The 20,273-nt window shown below is 44.1% G+C and overlaps 1 protein-coding gene across 2 annotated transcripts in view; it reads left to right on the plus strand.

Annotated features, from left to right (window-relative positions):
• PPP2R5C (protein phosphatase 2 regulatory subunit B'gamma) overlaps positions 1-20,273 on the plus strand; it is a 1,473,822-nt gene that overhangs the window by 1,001,077 nt on the left and 452,472 nt on the right. For both annotated transcript variants that reach the window (XM_078660190.1, XM_078660191.1), the window contains one exon: positions 7,148-7,318. In XM_078660190.1, coding sequence (XP_078516316.1) covers positions 7,148-7,318 — 171 coding nt within the window. The remainder of the gene's footprint in view (positions 1-7,147; positions 7,319-20,273) is intronic.

Here is a 20,273-nt window from a genome sequence, read left to right on the forward strand (position 1 = left end):
TCTAAACTTGTTCCTGCAAGAAAGTGTTATTATCCTATAAATATCATGATTATATAAGTCTCAATTCATTCACGATTAGTATCGTTGAAGTATTTCATTCTGGATAATTATGTATAGACAAAGATATAAGAGTACAAAAGAAGAAGAGAGAGGGAGAGAGGAAAAGAGAAGAATCAACAGAGGGAAGAGAGGGGGGAAAGGGGAGGGGGGAGGAGAGAAGAAGAGGGGGGGGGAGAGAAGAGAGGTGGCGGCCTCGGGAAAAGACACGTTTCAGTCACATAGATTTAAATACTATATTCCACAGTTTTCATATAAATATCAGGATAGGGGTTTCCCAGTCCAATGGATATACTATGCACATCTCTACTCGAGATGTACAGAAAGTTCTTCATCAAAGTTCATCCCTCTAGGTATTTTAATTTTTAATCTGATGATATATACAATGTTTTACCTTTTCTTTTCTCCTTTTTTTTTTCTCCTCTTCTTTCCCTTTTACTCCCCTTGCACTCCCTTGTTATAATTTATCAAGCACTAACAAAAGATGCTGCAATTTGATATTGAATATAATAACGTACTATACGATTATGTAACCGTGAATGTTATTTTAATTGATACTATATCAATTTCAACTAATGTTTGCTTGTGTAAAAAGTCTATAATGATCTCCTTTCATGACCTTTTGTAATTTTTAACTTATGCACTACATTACCCACAATGCCACATTGAGGCCAGGTGGGTGTACAAATAGTGCAATAGAGAAAGGACTCACTAACCGTGAGCAAAGCCGTGGAGGCTGAAACGCGTCGGTTGAGCTTTCTAAAATAAAAACTTTCCCAAATTGCATCTTTCTCTGAGTGCTGCGTCTCTTGATGAAAAAAAAAATATATATATATATAAATATATATATCCAAAGTAAGGTACAGTTTGTATAGAGTCCCCATTCCCCAGAGGTATATCAGAGGTTAAAGTCAGATATGACCTTACTCTCTAAAGTGGTAGCTTGGTCAAGCAGTAAGGCAGTATCAGAGGACAGTGTAAAGCATTTTTGTTGTACACACTCAGCAAAAGGTTTCACGCACTCAAGAACTGAACTCTAGGCTAATTGTTTGTATATCAAAAGATACAGTTGTGTTATACTTTTCTCCATATAAGTGACTTTAGGTAGTTACTTTGCAGAAAGGCAATAGACTTTGTATGTACCATAGCTACTGTGGTTGCAATAGGCAACACAATTCTAAACACAATTTAACATTGAGCTCAATGGGTTTTTCTACATAAATGCAGTTGATTACTTTAAGGATTACTTTTCTAACCACAGGACTGGATCCTGGATCTGAGCTGTAAACAGTTAAGTAGAAGCGTATTGGTTACAGTTGCGATTTTTAAAGAATTTAAATGTATTTTCAAAGTTGACACTTAGAAACTTTTCAGTGAAAAACTAGCAATGTTATCCTATGGAAGGAAATTCAAGTCACAGGTGAAGTAGGTTCTTGTTACTTGTGTAATCCAGTACTGGGCTCCTAGGTTCAGCACTGGGACCTCTACCTAAGACAGGTAAGTAATTACGTTTTAGTATTTGGTATGATTTTTAAGGACTATTTCTAGTTTGCAAAAATCGACAGAAAAAATTTCAGAGAAAAACAGACAATGGTTTCCTATGGAAGAGAATTCAAGTTACTGGTAAGTACAGTTGGGATTACTTTTGAGGTTCAGCACTGGGCTAAAAGGTACAGTACTGGCTTCTCTCCTGATCACAGGTGAGTATTTTAGAAGTTGTTATTCGGCTGATTTTAGATGAATAATTTAAAGTTTCAAAACTCCACACTTAGAAGAGATTTCAGTGAAAACCAGTCAATGTTAGCCTGTAGAAGGAAAGTGAGTTATTGGCATTCAGGTGAGTACTCGACTGGTGGAGTTAAGGTTCTGAGCATAGACTCAGGGGTCTCCTAGGGTCGGAAAGGTACAGTTGTTACATCCCCAGCGGCGCAGGGGCAGCAGGGTGCAGAGAGGGTAGGCCCAATGCAATCCAGTGGTGGGTAGGGGACCTTTGGTTTGTGGCTGCAAGCAGGCAGGCCACGCGGCTGTGGGAGCTGGGCTCCTGGCCACTTATTCAGGGCAAGAGGGGTAGTAGAGTGGGGTAGTAGTTGCACTTACAGCGACAATCGGGCTTTTGAGCCGTTGGGCGCTCAATGTAATCCGATGGGAAAGTTACAAAGGTTGCAGGCTCGGGACCCAGATTCTTCAGGTGCGACCACCACTTCGAGAGGTAAGTTGGGATCTTGTAGAAGAGGTAGGTGTAGGAGAGTGGGATCTGCAATCCTATGGTCACCCCAGATTTTTTGCTTTTTGCTTCACTGGTTTACGACTTTCCCTGGCTGTGGGCCTGCTAATCAGACCCACAGCCTAGCTGTTCTCTCTCTAAATTGACATCCATGTACTTTAGGTGCATTTACCAATTGGTACTGGGCCACCTTATCAGTCCCTGTACAGTGTACCTTATGTACCCAGGGCATAGGTGTACCCAGGGCCTACCAGGGGCTGAAGCATGTATTATGCCACCCCTGGCTGGCCATCTAAACAGACACAACTGGCTGGTAAGACACCTGGGGCAAGGTGGTGTAATCACCCTTTGCTGTAGATATAGTTGCCTATATCTAACCCTAAAATGGACACATATATTCCTATCAGTCACTCCTATGGCAGGCCTTATCAATCCTGAAGGCAGAGTGCTTGGAATTATGTGAGATGGTGCTCTGGCATGAGCTGAGCCTGTCTGCAGCTTGCGGAACCAAGTCCTTACAGCTGTTCCATGGTAACACTATACCATATACACTTAAGTGCATTATAATCCTCGCGGTTAAATGCTAACTTTGGTATAGCATTATCAAAACATGTCGAGTAAGACGTCATACGAATTGGAATAATACCCCCTCGCCAATTCTGGCGACGGGGGTAGCATTCCACGCTTCTAGAGGGACACGACATGTATGTAACTGTGATCCCCGGTTAAAGTTAACTTGAGCCTTGGCATCACAAAATGGATGCTGCCACCACAGACACAAGTCTGACCTCCTGCTGCTGGGAGTCCTTCCAGCGAGGGAGGATTGGACAAAGGGTTTCCTGCCTTGGGAGGTGCTAGCACCACCCCAGACAGGATTTTGTGTATTGGGTAGGATAGGTCTGAAAGGAATGAGACATGCCTGGGGCACACAAGGTGTCCTGTGCATACACCGGTTCAAACCAGTTGCTGGGGCATCCCTGCCCCAGCTCTGGCACGAAACCGGACAAAGGATAGGGGGTGTAACCACCCCCCTTCCTGGTCCCACCCAGGGGAGGGACCTAGTCACCAGTACAGCCCCCTTTAGCAGGATAAAGGTAGGAGCTGGTCCCATTCCAAATTAGATTAATCCTGAACTACTCTACAAGAAGAAACTCTGGACTTCGACGTTCTGCTCCCCAGAAGACTGAAGAAATCTCCCTTGTGGGCAAGGAGTGTCCACCCTGCAACTGCAGGCACCATCAAGCGTCCAGCGGCTTCACTTTGTCGTCTTCCCTCGAGGATCCAGACTTTAGAGCCCGACGAGACCCGGATTCCCAGACCTCTCCGACCTCAACTCACATCTGCAGCACAGCTGAGACCCGTGGGTGCGACGAGACAGGTGGGACCGGCCATCTTGAAAGACATTGCACTTCGCTTCCAGCACGACTCCCAAGGTAAACTCGACGAAGTGCTTTGGGGATTGAGAAGCCCCAGCCCCGAGCAGCTCCTGCACCGAAGATCAGCCCTTCATCTTCCACGAGATCTGCGTGGGGCCCTTCTGCCTGTTTGCTGCTCGACGCGTTGTCTGGTCACTTGCCGGCTGGCTAGTGACCTCCTAGACGACGAACTTTGAAAACTACACTGCTGGTCTGGTTGCTCCAGACTGGCCCTTGCTCCCTTCCAAAGGAGGGGCACCATGGACCCTCCTGGTCCACTCCAGACGCCGTTTCCACTCACCGCGTGGGTTGCCTTTGCCAAGGCCTGTTGACTCCAAATCCGGATCCGACACCGCCGACAGCGAGAGCCTGCGTGGGACAGCTCGTGCCACCATCCTGGTTGTCGAAGACACCTCCTGGTCAACGTGGCTGCAGAGACAAGCGTCCACTCTTCACCTGATCGCGACGACGACATCTGGTTCCTTCCTGGTTCCACTCCAGTCACTGGCTAGTGACTTTGAACATTGTCCCCTCTGCTTTCAGGTCTTCAGCATCTCCGATCCACCCTTGGATCACACCGGACATATTCCTCCTGGTTGCCTGCAGCATCTTTTCTTTCAGGCTCCATAGACTTCAATGCAGAAACCCGACACGACTTTGCACCTATGCACCCGCGGCCCGTGGGTGAGGTAACAAGAGCATTTCGGTGCTCAAGGGTAGCTTGACTCTCCTAGTGTCCAGATTCACAGTCGTTTTAGTCCTAACTAGTCAGGATTGTCCGTACTCACCTTTTTCTTGAACTGTACTGTGCATAAACGTTGTTACGCATCTCGCGTGTGAGTTCACACTCTGTACACGCGTTCCGTGGGCCTCCTATTACTTACCTAAAGTTAGGGTAGCGTGGTCCCAATGATCCTACAGCCTCTGGACAGCTCCATTCCTTCTATCGATTTCCTTATACCATTTACTTAGTATATGGTTTGCCGTGCCCCTAGGGCACCATTGTAATTTTGTGCAACTTATCGTATTTTTCCTAAGAGATTGTCATGTGCTTAGCCCTCTGACCTCATAAAGAGTTCAGAGGCGTTTGTTATAAATAAATATACTGTTTATTTTCATAACAACCTGTGTGGTGTCCTTTCATCTGGTATTCAAGGGGTTATATGTGGTAAAACAGCTGGCTTCACATGCCAAAAGAGTTTAGCCTAAGACTGCTTTGTCCATGCTACCATTAGGATAGCTGGTCTATAAGGTTGACTTACAACCAATCACCATAAGGATTTGGACTGATATATGATGCTCACTAGTTCTAGTGATCACCTTGTATCAGGCCAACTTCTCACAGTAGGGACCCCAAAGGAGGGCACAGGGAGCCATGGGGCGCCAGGTGCAGGGTTGTCTTTTGGTGTCAGGAAATCTTACCCTCGGCTGGTCACGGTTGGAGGGGTCCCTGGTTCTGAGGTTAGAGGTGTTGTCTGGGTCGTCGAAGAGGGTCTTTGGGCACTGGACTTCGGGTTCCAGTCGCCGGGGGGATGTCCTTGTGGTCTTGGGTCACTCGGGCACAGGCCAGGCTTGGCGGGTGCAGAGTGGACTGGATTTGCGGTTCCTGTCTGGCGCCAGGGGTATTGCTGTTGGAGCAGGACCACTGCTCATGGGAGTCCCAGTCTGTTGGAAGGTTCAAGGCACGCAGGTCCTCCGGGGTTGTCGAGGTTGCTGTCCGCTGGAGAGGCCAGAGTTTCACAGGAGCAGGTTCAAGGATCAACAGGCCTGTAGGGCTCTGGGGCCAAGTCAGTGGGTGTCGTCCTTTTCTTAGCAGCTGCGCTGCAGGTCTTCTTGTGTCTTGGTCTTCTTGTTGTTGCAATCGGGATCGGGGGATGGAAAGTTCAGGGTGCCCCTAAATACTAAATTTAGGGGCGTTACAGGTAGGGCAAGGGCAGTGACCAATGGGTCCCTGTCCTGGGGTGGGCATTCCCCCTAGCCTGCTCCTCTCCTGTGGGAGGGGGGCATGAGCCTAGCTGTGATTGGGCAGGGCTCCCCATCTTCAAGATGGCCGGAGCCCGGGGTCGTGTTTCACCTTGCCTCTCCCACCTCCCTTCCTGACGTAGGGTTTCCCGCCAGAGTGGTGGTCTGAACCGGTGGGGGCCAGTTGCTGAGTAAAGCAAATGGTCTGGAGAAGCTCACATTGGCGGAATGCCTTTGAAGCTTCCCCTGCCCATCCTGGGGGAAGAGGGTTGGCACCTCGTCCCAGGATGTGCATTGTTGCAGGTCCAGGAGAGCGAGGGCTCTCTACCCAGGGGTCCAGCAACAAGTCTGCTGTGTGGCAGCCTAGGCAGCCCCTCAGACAAGACGTGGATTGCAGGTTAGGTTTCAGGGGGCATCTCTACGATGCCCTCTGTAGTTCATTTTACATTAAATCCCACACTGGCATCAGTGTGGATTTAATGTGCTGAGAAGTTTGATATCAAACTTGTCAGTCTTCAGTGTAGCCATTATGGTGCTCTGGAGTACGTAATGACAACATCCCAGCACCATATACTCTTAATGGCATCACTGCACTTAGTGCCCAGGAATGGCCCTGGGTACTGTAGGGGCACAGAGCTCATGCACCTGTGTCCAACCCACTGGCATAGGGCACCCAGTTAGAGGGGTGACTGAGGTATGCCAGGGAAGTGGGTGTTGTGGGCATGGCAGACAGGGATGTGTGCCATGTCGACTCTGTTTAGTTCTGTACTTGGACACTCAGCCTGCAGAGGCAGTGTGTGGATATTAGGGTACAGGGCCCCTAAGGGTGGACACAATAAGTGCTGCAGCCCTTAGGGGTCTTCTCTGGTCACCATGCCCTGGGTACCTAGGGTACCTTTTACTGGGGGCTAAAAGGTGGCCAGAGATGCCAATTGGGTTTTAGTTTCAACACAGTTTTAGGGAAGGAACACAGGCCCTGGGCACCTGGTTGGCAGGAGCCCAGGGCACACTCAGTCAAAGCACATCAGCAGTTCAGCAAAAAGTGCGGGCATACCACTGCAAGAAAGATGGCACTTCCTCACACTTATAATGATGTGATCCTAATTGGGTTTGTTAATCGATGCAAATTGCCCACAAAGAACTATTGCCAAAGGTATGTAACATTGTTTTCATTATTTTATTAAACCGAATCCTGGCGCACTTTTCTTTTATATAATCTATTTCCAATAATTCTTGAAAAACCTCTTCAGAATTTAAACAACATGCAAGCACATGGAAAAGTTTGTTCCAAGATCAAGTTAAATGGTTAACAACATTACCAGTAAAGTATTATGTTAATTTTTGGACATGTTATTTTATCTTGAAAGGATACTGATTAGAAATCCAGAAGAGATATATATATATATATATTCACGTTCAGTCTTAAGCTCTAAAAAAGTTATCTAGTCTGTTTTGCTTTGCTTTTATAACTTTTAGGTTTTCTTTGCAGGTAGTGATGGCACTTCTGAAATACTGGCCAAAGACACACAGTCCAAAAGAAGTAATGTTTTTAAATGAATTAGAAGAGATTTTAGATGTTATTGAACCATCCGAATTTGTAAAAGTTATGGAACCTCTTTTTAGGCAGTTAGCCAAATGTGTCTCCAGTCCACATTTCCAGGTAAGAGTTTTAAAGCATAAAAAATATTGTCTTTGTTTCTTAGTACAAAAAGGTTTCCTATCTGACTTGTTTGATGCATTAGGTTGTATTTTTTATACCAGTACATCACTTATGTGAATACTGTTTTTTTCCAAGCAGTACTTTAATGCAGGTTGTTCTTCTAACAAATGAATTGGTTTTTAGATATATATATATATATTGCAGCTCAAAAAACACCAAAGCGCCGCACTCCCTATATTTATCCGCCTCGTGTTTGGCAAATAGACTTCTGCCACTTGCAGCGGTGGGCCGGAACGGGCTCGCCAAGCCCAACAATCCACAGAGTTTCGTTCTTTTAACTTTCATACACAAAAACGAAGTCCAGGCCACAATCCTTTTAAGATCGCGTGCTTTAATTCAGCAGCAACCTCCTCTACGCGTTTCGGAGATCAAGTCTCCTTGCTCACGAGTGCGAGTATGAGGTTCGATAAAGTTTTAAATACAAAGCATGTGACTCAACACCTTAGTTAAACATAAACAACAGACTCCACAGGTACATTGGAGCTGTAAGACAAATTCATGGCTGATATTTCATTGCAGGTGCAGAGAAGAAAGAAAATTAAATCACAGTACTTTTATAACAATCAGCGTAATTTGTGAAACTTGATTTTAGCAAATGAATTATATTTACATATAACTAAAAATCACATGTCCAATGATATTTCTGCGTTACGGGGACGGGGCAATCCATCCTTCCCCCCTCCCTACCAGGGATGGCCCAATTTCTTTCCACATCCAGGCATGATGCCCTATCAAAATAATCCCTTTCAAGCTCCCATACCGCCAATGATGGGTTGGAATCCACACTTTGCTCCACCCCAATTTCAAGCAAATTCCTTTCAGCCGCCTTTTTTAGACCAGGGCCGGCGAGGCTGGGGGAAACGCAAGGGATCCAATCAGGTCCATTGGGAACCAACAGAGACTGTGGGGGACAACACCCGAAGCAAAACCGTGGAGCAGAGAGCAGGCCCAAGCAACAGATAAGTTTAATAACGAATCTGTCGACACACATCTTGAATGATGCTGAGAAATCTGTCTTGGAAAAAGGCCTGGGTTTCGTACCGACCCCACGATGTGATAAATTTAAGTTACTCTGTGAACTCAATGAGTTCTTTAGAAAACTTAGATTAAAAAGTTTCTTTGAGAAGAGTAAGGACACTGAGCACACAGATTTGATGAAACCTGACACCCCTTTCAGAGTTAAGTCGAATTTTACACCCCCCACACATCTCATTCCACCTGAGATTGTGACTTTCGAACAAGCTGTACTTTCTGAGGTTGAAGCATTTAGCAGTCCCCCGTCCTTCAACAATCTCAGTGCTGTTGAACATCAAGCAATCCAGTCACTGAAAAAGAATACCAACATAGTGATAAAAAGTGCTGACAAAGGCGGGGGCATAGTGATCCAGGACAAAGCAGCCTATGATGCTGAATGCAGACGATTACTGAACAACACAGACAACTACACCGCCCTGATGGTGGACCCCACGGAGAGTCTTCGGGATGAGATTTTGGAACTGGTTTCCACAGCTGAATCCGAAGGATGGTTGTCTAAACAAGAAACAGACTTCCTTACATCATCGGCCGGCAGGACACCATACTTTTACACGCTGCCAAAAACTCATAAGAACATCCTACCGCCACCTGGACGCCCAATAGTGTCTGGTATCGGTTCGCTTTTGGAACCTCTTTCGCAATACTGCGATTTTTTTTTTCTGAAACCGATTATACAGTCGACTGAGACGTATATCAAAGACACTAAAAGCCTGTTAGCTATGCTCAAGACCATTGAATTACCAGAAGAACCTACCTTTCTCGTGACTCTAGACATCGAGAGTCTCTATACCTGTATACCACAGGACGATACCATCAAAGTAGTGACAGAGATTTTAGAACAAACTGATTGGAATTTCTCGGTACCGAAAGGCTTTGTGGTAGACTGTGCCACTCTAGCACTTAAGAGAAATTATTTTGAATACGAGAGTCAGATCTATCTTCAAACCACAGGGACCTCTATGGGCAGTACTTTTGCCCCTTCGGTGGCCGGGTTGTATGTGTACAGTTTTGAAAAGAAGTTCATCCTTAATCACACGAACCCTTTCAATTCCAATATGGTTGTATGGCAACGTTATATTGACGATGTCCTGCTGCTATGGAAGGGAGATGAGGCCTCTTTGACCCCTTTTTTCACATGGATTAACATCTGTGATCCCCATCTGAGATTTACGCATGAGTATGCCAGGGATAGCATTACCTTTCTCGACATCACCATCAATAAGAAAGAACATCTGCTTCATACGAAGACGTACTATAAACCAACAACGAAAAACAACTTGTTGTTGTTTAATAGCGTTCATCCTCGTCCGTTACGGGAGAATCTCCCCTATGGACAATATCTTCGTATTAGAAGAAACTGTAGTGATCAGTCTGATTTCAGACAACAAGCAGACGAACTGACAGAAAAACTGGAGGCACGCAATTACCCAAAAAGGAAACTCAACAGGAGTCGGAAGAGAGCCCAGAACCAAAACAGAGATGCTCTGCTGGAGAACACCCCGAGAAATGAAGTACAAGAAATCCCACTAACGTGTGTTACAACATACAACACGATGTCCAACAAGGTGAGCCGTTGTATCCAGAAAAATTGGAAAATTTTGACAAGCAATAAATTGAAGTGGGAAAAACCTCTATTCTCTTATAGAAGAGCGAGCAGTTTGAAGGATGCATTAGTCCACACACGCCCGGCTAAAAAACAAAATAACACTGTCTCTACTGTTTTGTCAACCTGGGGGCTCCCAGCAGTAAAGGGTCATTTCCCTTGTGGGGATTGTAGTATTTGTCATCTTACCACCCATTCAAAATTTTTGAACCTTGAACCAGGCAAACAATGGGAACAACGCGGTCATACCAACTGCAATACTAGTAATGTGGTATATTTGATCATCTGCATCTGTGGATTAAAGTATGTTGGTATGACCACCAGAAGGGTCAAGTTAAGGATCTGTGAGCACCGCAGTAGTATTCGGTGCAAACGTAATGCAACGAAACTCACGAACCATTTCATTGCCAGTAACCATACACCGAATGATATGCGGTGGACTGTGGTGGAGCAGATTCAAGGTGATGAAAGACTTCTTTTTGAAAAAGAACAACGGTGGATTCACCGTCTATCCAGTCATAAACATGGATTAAACGATGATATCCCATGGGGTTCTGTATTGAGGCGCTAAAAGTGTTAATAATCTGCATATCAATACTGCTCCTTAAACAAATCCCATCCTTTAACTTCTATGATCCAAAATATCTATGTAGGGATCAAGTACAACTCATATCTGGACTGGGAACTGGGTTTTAACATTGAGTAGAAACACATGTTAGCCAAAAACTCAGTGAGATGGTCTATTCACTCTATTTTTATGACATACTAACAGAACAGCCTGCTTTTGTTTTTGTTTTGCTTTGCTTGATACACTCTCAACCGTGGTCGCTACTATGTGCTTTTCAGAAGAGACAGTATTCCCCGGCCTATTAATCTGATTACTTTCACTACTGTCATAGGGGTTGATTGCCAAGGTTCCACACAGAGACTATTAGGGCTCGAAATGTAAAACATACCATTTCATTTGAAGTGGACAGTTTTTTAATTTAATACGTCTGGACAGGGACAATTTGTTCGACATGACCACAACATTTGTCGAGCTCAATCCACCAGCTCGCGTTCATTATTAATTTTGAATTAACTGGCCCATCTTCATCCACTGTTTACTTTACTTCATTGACTTAATTCCCATTGAAGCCTGTTTCAGCTCCGTGCAATATTGACGGGGCCCCTTTAACCGGCAGAGTCTGTCGGATCAAACACGAGGTCACGTGATTACCACGTGATCGCAACAGAGGGGAAGTATCTCCACACCGCGCAGACTCTGCGTTTTTCCGGGCCGCGGTGTTGACTAATTAGGTCCCAAGCGGGTAGGCGTCAGCGTGAATGCAAGTGCTGTTTTCAAGTTTCCAAAGACTAGCGCGGCATATGGACATATTTTACATCTGGTTATGTCCTGTCCATTACCGAAATAATCGTAAAAATAGTTATGGATGCCAGCCTTAAGGTTAATGCGTGTCTCCCCCTTTTCTAAAGATCAACGTGCGGTGCATGGATAGATTGAATATCCGACTACGTTCTATTCATGACCGTTGAAACCGTGCAAATGGTTATGGATGTCTTACTGCTATCTGAAGTAATCGGCACAGTGCCCTGACATACTGGACATCCGTCCAAACGATGTCAACAACTGCGTTATTTATTTCTCACTGCTACCTAAAACAACTAGCACAGTACCCTGACATATTAGACATCCTGCCACACGATGTCAATTATTACTTTAACCATGTAATCCATTATGGATGTCTCTCCTCAGATACGCGACGTGAAGATTTCCCTCCACCGCGTTTGCCAATGAGGAGAGATTGCCGTCCTCTGACAGTGAGTTAGAGCCTGTTTTTCCCATTCTTCCTATGGTACCATACCGCTTGGCACAAACCTTTTAGCCATCTCTTTGTCTCCTCAAGTAGGAGTGCATCTGGACATATTGTGTTTCTCTAAAATTAATTGCACCTGTGGGCAAATAGCTATTAATTCCAAAAATAACACTAGTATCTTTTTAATTCGAATAAAAGTATAGGGAAATATTTTTGTAGATGAGGAGTAAAATGGATTTAACATATAGGATCTTGATACCTGTGACCAATTGTTGGGTTTCCCCATAATTGTTTAAGAATCAATTGTTAATACTACTTGCTAGGACTCCCTACTATGCATAAGTAATGACACTGCCCGCTGATTTTGATTTCATCACTCGGGTGGTCAGTTGTGGTGAAGGATTATCCTGATTTATTTATTATTAATGAAACACTGTAATGATGTTGTGCTAACAATACATAACATTTTTCTTACAGGTACTGACCCCAGCAACTTGCTGCCTGGGTCTTAACCGGCCTTAAGCCGCTAATATTTTGGAACAATTTTCCTTATATTTTAATTTTTTTCACATATTATTCCTCACGGCTGGGTGCACCTTAGTGCGTGCATACCACCGGAGGATCACTGTCCTTTGGTCCTGACGAAAGCTGAGCGACTTGGGCTCATCCAGCAGAAACATGTCGACCATTTTTCACTTAGTGGACTAGGTGTCTTTGATTATTGAGACTTATCCTATGTTTCCACTTTAAATTGCTTTTAACCAATGCTGGTTGGACTTTGAATAAAATAGTTGATTGTCACAACTACGCATTTTTTAATTAATTGCACTCACTTAGCACAATTTGGTTTTTCTGTTTGCACCCTCAACACTCACAACAACCAGCTCCGCTGCAAAACAGGCGTCGTAGCACACTGGAAAGACGCTAGGTCTTTCCAGTGGGAACCCAGTGATGAAGCATGTCACCACTAGGTGGTGAGTGAGGGTTCTTACTCAACCTACCTTTGGTTCTCCTTCACTTTTCTGTCCTTTCTTCGCCACTTCAATATTTTTCCCGTATGTGGTGTTTTGTTCCATCACTCTTCAGTTGTTTATGTAAATATGCGTTACTTTATCACCCGTGAATCGTACGCAACAGTCAATACCAGCTTTCATCATCGCGCCCCTGTGGGCGAAAAGGTCAAGCCCAGTGGGCATAAATCCTAGTAGCTACGCTGATATATGCGTGTTGTAAGGCATCACGTGTTATTCTACAATGCTCAAAGTCCCAGATGTACACTGATAAGTACCGACTTTAAATATTACGCCCCAGTGGGCCCAAGTGTTTATACGGATGCAAGAAAAAAAGGGAAGGTCAAGCCACAGTGGGCATAAAATGTATTCAAAACGCAAGTTGTCAAATGTTCACTCTTGATTCATTCCATCTTCCACCAAAACGTGAGTCACATTCCATGCTGTGTCTCAGACTCTCCTATAGAACTTCATGTGGGACCTGTAATAAAGTGAAAATAAATAAAATGAGTGATAGTTCCATTCTTACGTGATTACTACTCATACCTATTGCCAATTTAAAAACCTAAAGGGTGAATACAGTGGCATTAATCATCTGCTATCATTCGATTCCATTATGTAGGATTCAAAATTCATTCAGCCTAAGTGTACAGATAAGGCTTCGTCACAATTGTGGCCATCAGGTTGTAGTGTTTTGTATTTGATGATTAGACGTGACTCAAGCCTTCTAAGCTCTTGCAGTCTGTTGCCTCCTCTTTCTCTCATTGGTACATGATCAAGGACGCAAAAGGATATTAGGCAGTTGTTACTTTTGTGGTGGCTTGCGAAGTGTCTCGCCACTGGGTGTTGTTTGTCAAGATTCTTTATCGCCCGCAAGTGTTCAAGAACCCGTTTCTTGGCGGGGTGAATAGTGCTTCCTATGTAGAACTTTTTACAAGGACATTTAAGTGCAAACACTGCATATTCGGGCAAACAGGAAAAGTGTTTCAAGATTTTAAATGGTTTGCAGTGGGTCAACAGTTTCACTTCTTTGATGTTACAGCTGTACTTACATGCCTTGCATTTACCGCAGACTTAGAACCCTTGTACAGGGTTAATTTGTATATATATATTTTTTTTATTTTTTTTTTATTGATGTAAGAAAGTTGATTGCACTGTCTATCACATATAAAGAAATACAGAGGAGTCGCCTACAACCCCAGCGGGCCGGCTACAAGTACTCACAGCAGAGACAGTTGGTGTTAGTTGAACACAGCCCATCAGCCGGCCTCCAACGGACCGGTGGCGTATTATCAGACAATCCATAAGCTGTCAACAGTGTCATATTCGCCTTATATGTACGTCAGTAGTCTTACATTTTCACATTTTTTTTTTAACTTAACAAAACTTAAAGTAACAATACATTACCCAACTCGAGATTCCCCTCTCGCTACTAATACTCTGCATCACAGCATCCTTCCTCCTTAGTACCAATACTATACTGTAGTACTCTCTATTTCGCACCTTCAGATTTATCTATTACTCAGTGTCCGCTTCCGAGTCTGACGCGCCATGAGTTAGTAAATATGTGCACAGGAACTGGGTTAATTTGTGTATATATATATATATATATGTGTGTGTGTGCGTGTATATATATATATATATGTATATATATATATTCACTGAAAAAACCATAGGTTATAGACCATATATAGTTAGGAATTAGCATTTACAAAACCTTGAAAATTCACTGAAAAAACCATAGGTTATACACCATATATAGTTAGGAATTAGCATTTAAAAAACCTTATTTTACTCACACAAAACCATTGAAATTCCATATATAGTTAGTTGCACTAACTATATATCGCGCACCCGCAATCCACTGCTGATCATGTCACATATTACATCATTCATGACATGGTCAGTGACATCACTGATGACATCACTGATGACATCTCAAATGACATCACTGATGAGATCACTGATGACATCATCCAGTGACTGTGTGTTTCTGTAAAGTTTAAATATGTTTTACATATTGAAGAATGAGTAGATGTATAAGTGTCTGGACGAAGGATTTAGTAGGTGCATGACTGAATGTATGAGTGAGTGATTAAATGTGTCTCACTGAGTGCATGGGTTAGTGAGTAAACTGTCTTAATTTGTGCATCATTATGTCTGTTGTTCTGTAAACTGCTGCATGTGTTGATCAGTAGCTATATGATTAACTATATGGGTTATTGATTGATTGTCCAAGTATTTGTATAGGAGACTGAGTGTGTGTGTGGCTGGCTGGGAGGTGTGTGACTCTGTGCAGATCAATGTGTACTTGTATCAATGATTGTATAAGAAAGTAAGTATGTGTTAGTATATGTTTGAAAATGTAAGGTGCTCTATGTTTAACTGTATAGACAAGAAAATGGAAGTGTGATTGATTCTTTACAGGACTGACTAGGTGTGTGAGTAACTCCATGGATGAGTGGCAGAGTGTGAGTGTCTGTATATGTGTATGAGTGCATATGATAGTGTTGTAAAGATGAGTGATTGTATGTATGAATGATTGTATGGGTGAATGAGTGAATGTGTGTGTAGACGTAGGAATCAGTGAGTACGTATGTAGTAACTAGTATTGGTGTGTCAATGGTTTCAAAAATTATACTCTGTATTTAACACTGGGTGAAACAGAGGTTATATTAAAACGTGAGGAGATGCATTGTATTGTCACATGAATGATATCATCAGTGATGTGGTCATTGATGTCAAATGAGATGTCATCAGTGATCTCATCAGTGATGTCATTTGAGATGTCATCAGTGATGTCATCAGTGATGTCATCAGTGATGTCACTGACCATGTCATGAATGATGTAATATGTGACATGATCAGCAGTGGATTGCGGGTGCGCGATATATAGTTAGTGCAACTAACTATATATGGAATTTCAATGGTTTTGTGTGAGTAAAATAAGGTTTTTTAAATGCTAATTCCTAACTATATATGGTGTATAACCTATGGTTTTTTCAGTGAATTTTCAAGGTTTTGTAAATGCTAATTCCTAACTATATATGGTCTATAACCTATGGTTTTTTCAGTGAATTTCAATGGTTTTTTAATAGCAAATATCATAAGCTGTCGAATGTCAAGTACGTGGTAAGTGAAAACATTTTCGTGTTTATGCACACTGATCTGCTTTGAATGGTGCCCCCCCCCCCTCATTTCTATTAGGAGTACTCTCTCTTTGCAGATAGTGAAAGGTAGTTAACGCAGGCCTTTGCCCCCGTTGTAATCCGTCGTGCCTGCTTCTCTCTCCATTTGATTGATTGTTATCCAAGTATTTACTGTTTTAGAATTAGTTCTCTTTGGTTCATTCTCTATTTACAAACAAACACAGAGTCGCAATACTCTGTTTAGTCTTTGCAGATAACGAAAAATCGTGTAAAAAAAAAGAAAAGGAATCGAGCAAAATCAGTAGGCCACTAATGGGATCTCTTTTTGACCTCGCTAAAATAGAAACATTAGGAACAACCCCTCATGACAAATACAAAACTAGTGAGATGAACTGAACTCCACACAATGATGGCTGCAAAACAGCTCGGCTCCGCCACCCACCCCGCCCAAAATAACGATAAAGAGCGGCTGCCATGATTGGTTGCGGAATGGCCACAACGGAGCTACGAAATGGTGCTGCTCTCATGCTAACCCCAGCTTCGGTCTGAAACATCCAGAAACACTGTAGACTACCAATTCGATCAGTTCCGGTAGCGCCCCAATGTAACCCGGTAGAGAAGAACTAGCCCTCCCCTCTTTGACTGATGGTTCTTGTTGCCTGTCCTTTCTGTTGTCATTTAACAGAACTATTTAGCCTGCTGAAAGGGGTTGTGTTTCGACCGCTGGTTGGTGGAGACATTTTGACTATATTCTGGACCTGCGTTGTCGCGTAATGCGTCATATGACGCGCCGCGTTAGCGCATCCGGAAGTCATCCGGGGCGCGCAGCGCGTAACGTAAGCTTAACAAGTCATGTGACTTGTTAATAAAACTTTTCATTGGTTCATTTTACTTTTCTTATTCTAATGATGAAAGCCTTGGTCATATCACCTAAAAATTACGCTTTTAATTACTTCCGAACATTATTTTCTCTTAAATATATGTTATAATGTTCCAGGCTAATGTACTTTCCCGGAAATTTTACAACTGTCCTGCAAGTAAAATATATTCTTTTTTCGAGAAAAAGAGCGTTTCTTCGTTCTATGACGGAGCCGTTGAGCAAAACAGGGTCGACCTGCTGTCTTAGTCGCCGATACGCCTGAATATGAGATTCTTATCGATCACTTTATGTTGCAGGAATAGAAAACACAACAGCCCTTGACCATTTATCTTTACTGCGTTCCTTCGTATTATACCTTTTACCCTTCATGTAATTGGTCTGCTTTATTTCACTTGCCTTTTAATGATTCTAAAACAGTGACTATTATTAAAAACTTTACCAATGTATACACTACTACCATGTTTTCTTTTAAAAACCTTTATTGTGAAAATTTCATTATACAAATACGAGCCTATAACCACGTGGGCCTGCCACAGAGCAAACTGTAATCGTATATGATGAATAGACATTTACACTGTAGAGGAACGTAACGGGCGGGCCATTAGGTTGCAAAAACTAAGGTGTCTAACAGTTACGGAATCGGTGGACGTACATTTTATAATTAAAATACGACAGGGCCAGTTACAATAAAATTATCTAGATATACATTTGCGGGCAAGTACCATGGGTGACGTTAATTCGAATTTTCAACAGTACAGTAATCAATAACACATCAGAACTTAATATCAATAGGGATGTCGAAATATTCAATCAATTCTCGTCCCCGCCCGCCATGTGCTTCAAAACTGCATACGTATCTCGTGATTTCAAGGTTCTGCAACCAGTACACAACAAGGAGTTACGAGTCCCATTTATTCCGGCGCCATTTTGGGCGAGGACGGGCAGGTCCAGGATATAGTCAAAATGTCTCTACCAACCATCGACTATGATGATGTTCATATGCTGTATTTATTAGAGTAACACTCATCTGCCCACATGAAATTAATTTACCACAATCTAAACATGTCATTTTAATCTTTCCAAAGTTCTTCTAAATATTTGGGACCGTTTCCCTTGCCTCTGAAGCTCTCAGTGCCACTTCTTTGATGAATGTACTAGCAGGTCAGGGGTTCTCCTCCAAATCTCTCTTTTATGCAGCACTATAATTAATTGGTGCCACCTCTCCATATGACGATGCATGGTATAGTTACCACAACTATATATTTTTTCGGTTCCTCTGGAGAGTTCATCGTGGCAGATGAAGCGTGTAACATACCGGGCATTTACCTTTTTTTGCATGTACAGGAAAGGGAAAAAAAATCGAGCGTTCGAGTTCTTAGGTGTCCCAGGGCCATTTTAGTGGACCAGGCCCAAATCCAAAGAACAGCTATCTCACAGGCTAATGGGGCGACCCACGCCGAGTTTCAGCATTGTAGGATGACCACACAAGTACAGCAACTTGCTAGACATCACCTCGGTGCCATCCGGATCTCGGCGCCCCACTGCAGATGAAGTGCCTCTCAACTATGAAACCACCACGGTGACATCCGGATCTTGGCGCGTTGTGCTGCCTTCGGCCTATTCGCACATCGGTCCGCTACTGACGCCATCTCACAGGCTAATGGGGTGACCCACGCCGAGTTTCAGCATTGTAGGATGACCACAACAACTTGCTAGACATCACCTCGGTGCCATCCGAATCTTGGCATCTCAACGCCTAGTGGTATCTTCCATACAGAAAATATTGTTACGCTGCCTTTGGCCCCATTCGCACATCAGTCCGCAACTTAGACATCACCTCGATGCCATCCGGATCTTGGCATCTCAGCGCCTTGTGGTGTCAGTCAGAAAATATTGTTGCGCTGCCTTTGGCCCCATTCGCACATCAGTCCGCTACTGACACCATCTCACAGGCCAATAGGGCGCCCCACGCCGACTTTTACCATTGTACGATGGCCACACCAGTGGCACAACTTCCTAGACATCACCTCGGTGCCATCCGAATCTTGGCATCTCAACGCCTAGTGGTATCTTCCATACAGAAAATCTTGTTACGCTACCTTTGGCCCCATTCGCACATCGGTCCGCAACTTAGACATCACCTCGGTGCCATCCGGATCTTGGCATCTCAGCGCCTTGTGGTGTATTCTCTTCAGAAAATATTGTTGAGCTGCCTTTGGCCCCATTCGCACATCCGTCCGCAACTTACACATCACCTCGGTGCCATCCGGATCTTGGCATCTCAGCGCCTTGTGGTGTCTTCTACTCTGAAAATATAGTAGAAAATATTGTTGCGCTTCCTTTGGCCCCATTCACACATCAGTCCGCTACTGACACCATCTCACAGGCCAACGGGGCGCCCCACGCCGACTTTCAGCATTGTAGGATGGCCACACCAGTGCGGCAACTTACTAGACACCACCTCGGTGCCATCCGGATCTTGGCGCGTTGTGCTGCCTTCGGCCTATTCGCACATCGGTCCGCTACTGACGCAAACTCACAGGCCAACGGGGCGCCCCACGCCGACTTTCAGCATTGTTGGATGGCCACACCAGTGCGACAACTTACTAGACACCACCTCGGTGCCATCCGGATCTTGGTGCGTTGTGCTGCCTTCGGCCTATTCGCACATCGGTCCGCTACTGACGCAAACTCACAGGCCAACGGGGCGCCCCACGCCGACTTTCAGCATTGTAGGATGGCCACACCAGTGCTGCAACTTGCTGGACACCACCTCGGTGCCATCCAGATCTTGGCGCGTTGTGTTGCCTTCGGCCTATTTGCACATCGGTCCGCTACTGACGCCGCCTCACGTGCCAACGTATTTTCTCCTAATTTTACACCCTATGCCGCATAACAGGTCATGTGACTTGTTTATAAAACTTTTCATTGGTTCATTTTACTTTTGGTTTCCTAATGATGGAAGGCTTGATCATGTGACCTAAAAACAACACTTTTCATAGGATGAAAACTTTTTTTTTTCCCCAAACGATGAAAGCCCCACCTTGTTTCTGGATGTTTCAGACTGAAGCTGGCGTCAGCATGAAAGCACCACCATCTCGTAGCTCAGTCGTGGTCATTCCGCGAGCAATCATGGCAGCCGCTCCCCACCAGAAGCCTGCAGGAGTCGGAGCCCCCAAAACTTTTGATGAATTCTCAAGGCGGAGGGGACGCTTTCGAGAATGAGGTCCAAGACCTAGCAGACAAGCGTCCGATTTCCAAGGTGTCCCAGGGCCACTTCAGTGGACCAGGCCCAAAAAGGAAACAGCCTGCCGCCATTTTGAGAGTCCTGTGACAGCCGCCTATCGCTGCACCGCAAGAGTGGGCGCAACTCAGCTGAATTGCGGCTTTTGACACAGTGG

Source organism: Lissotriton helveticus, chromosome 9, assembly GCF_964261635.1.
Source record: "Lissotriton helveticus chromosome 9, aLisHel1.1, whole genome shotgun sequence".
In the NCBI taxonomy this organism is placed as follows: Eukaryota; Metazoa; Chordata; class Amphibia; order Caudata; family Salamandridae; genus Lissotriton; species Lissotriton helveticus.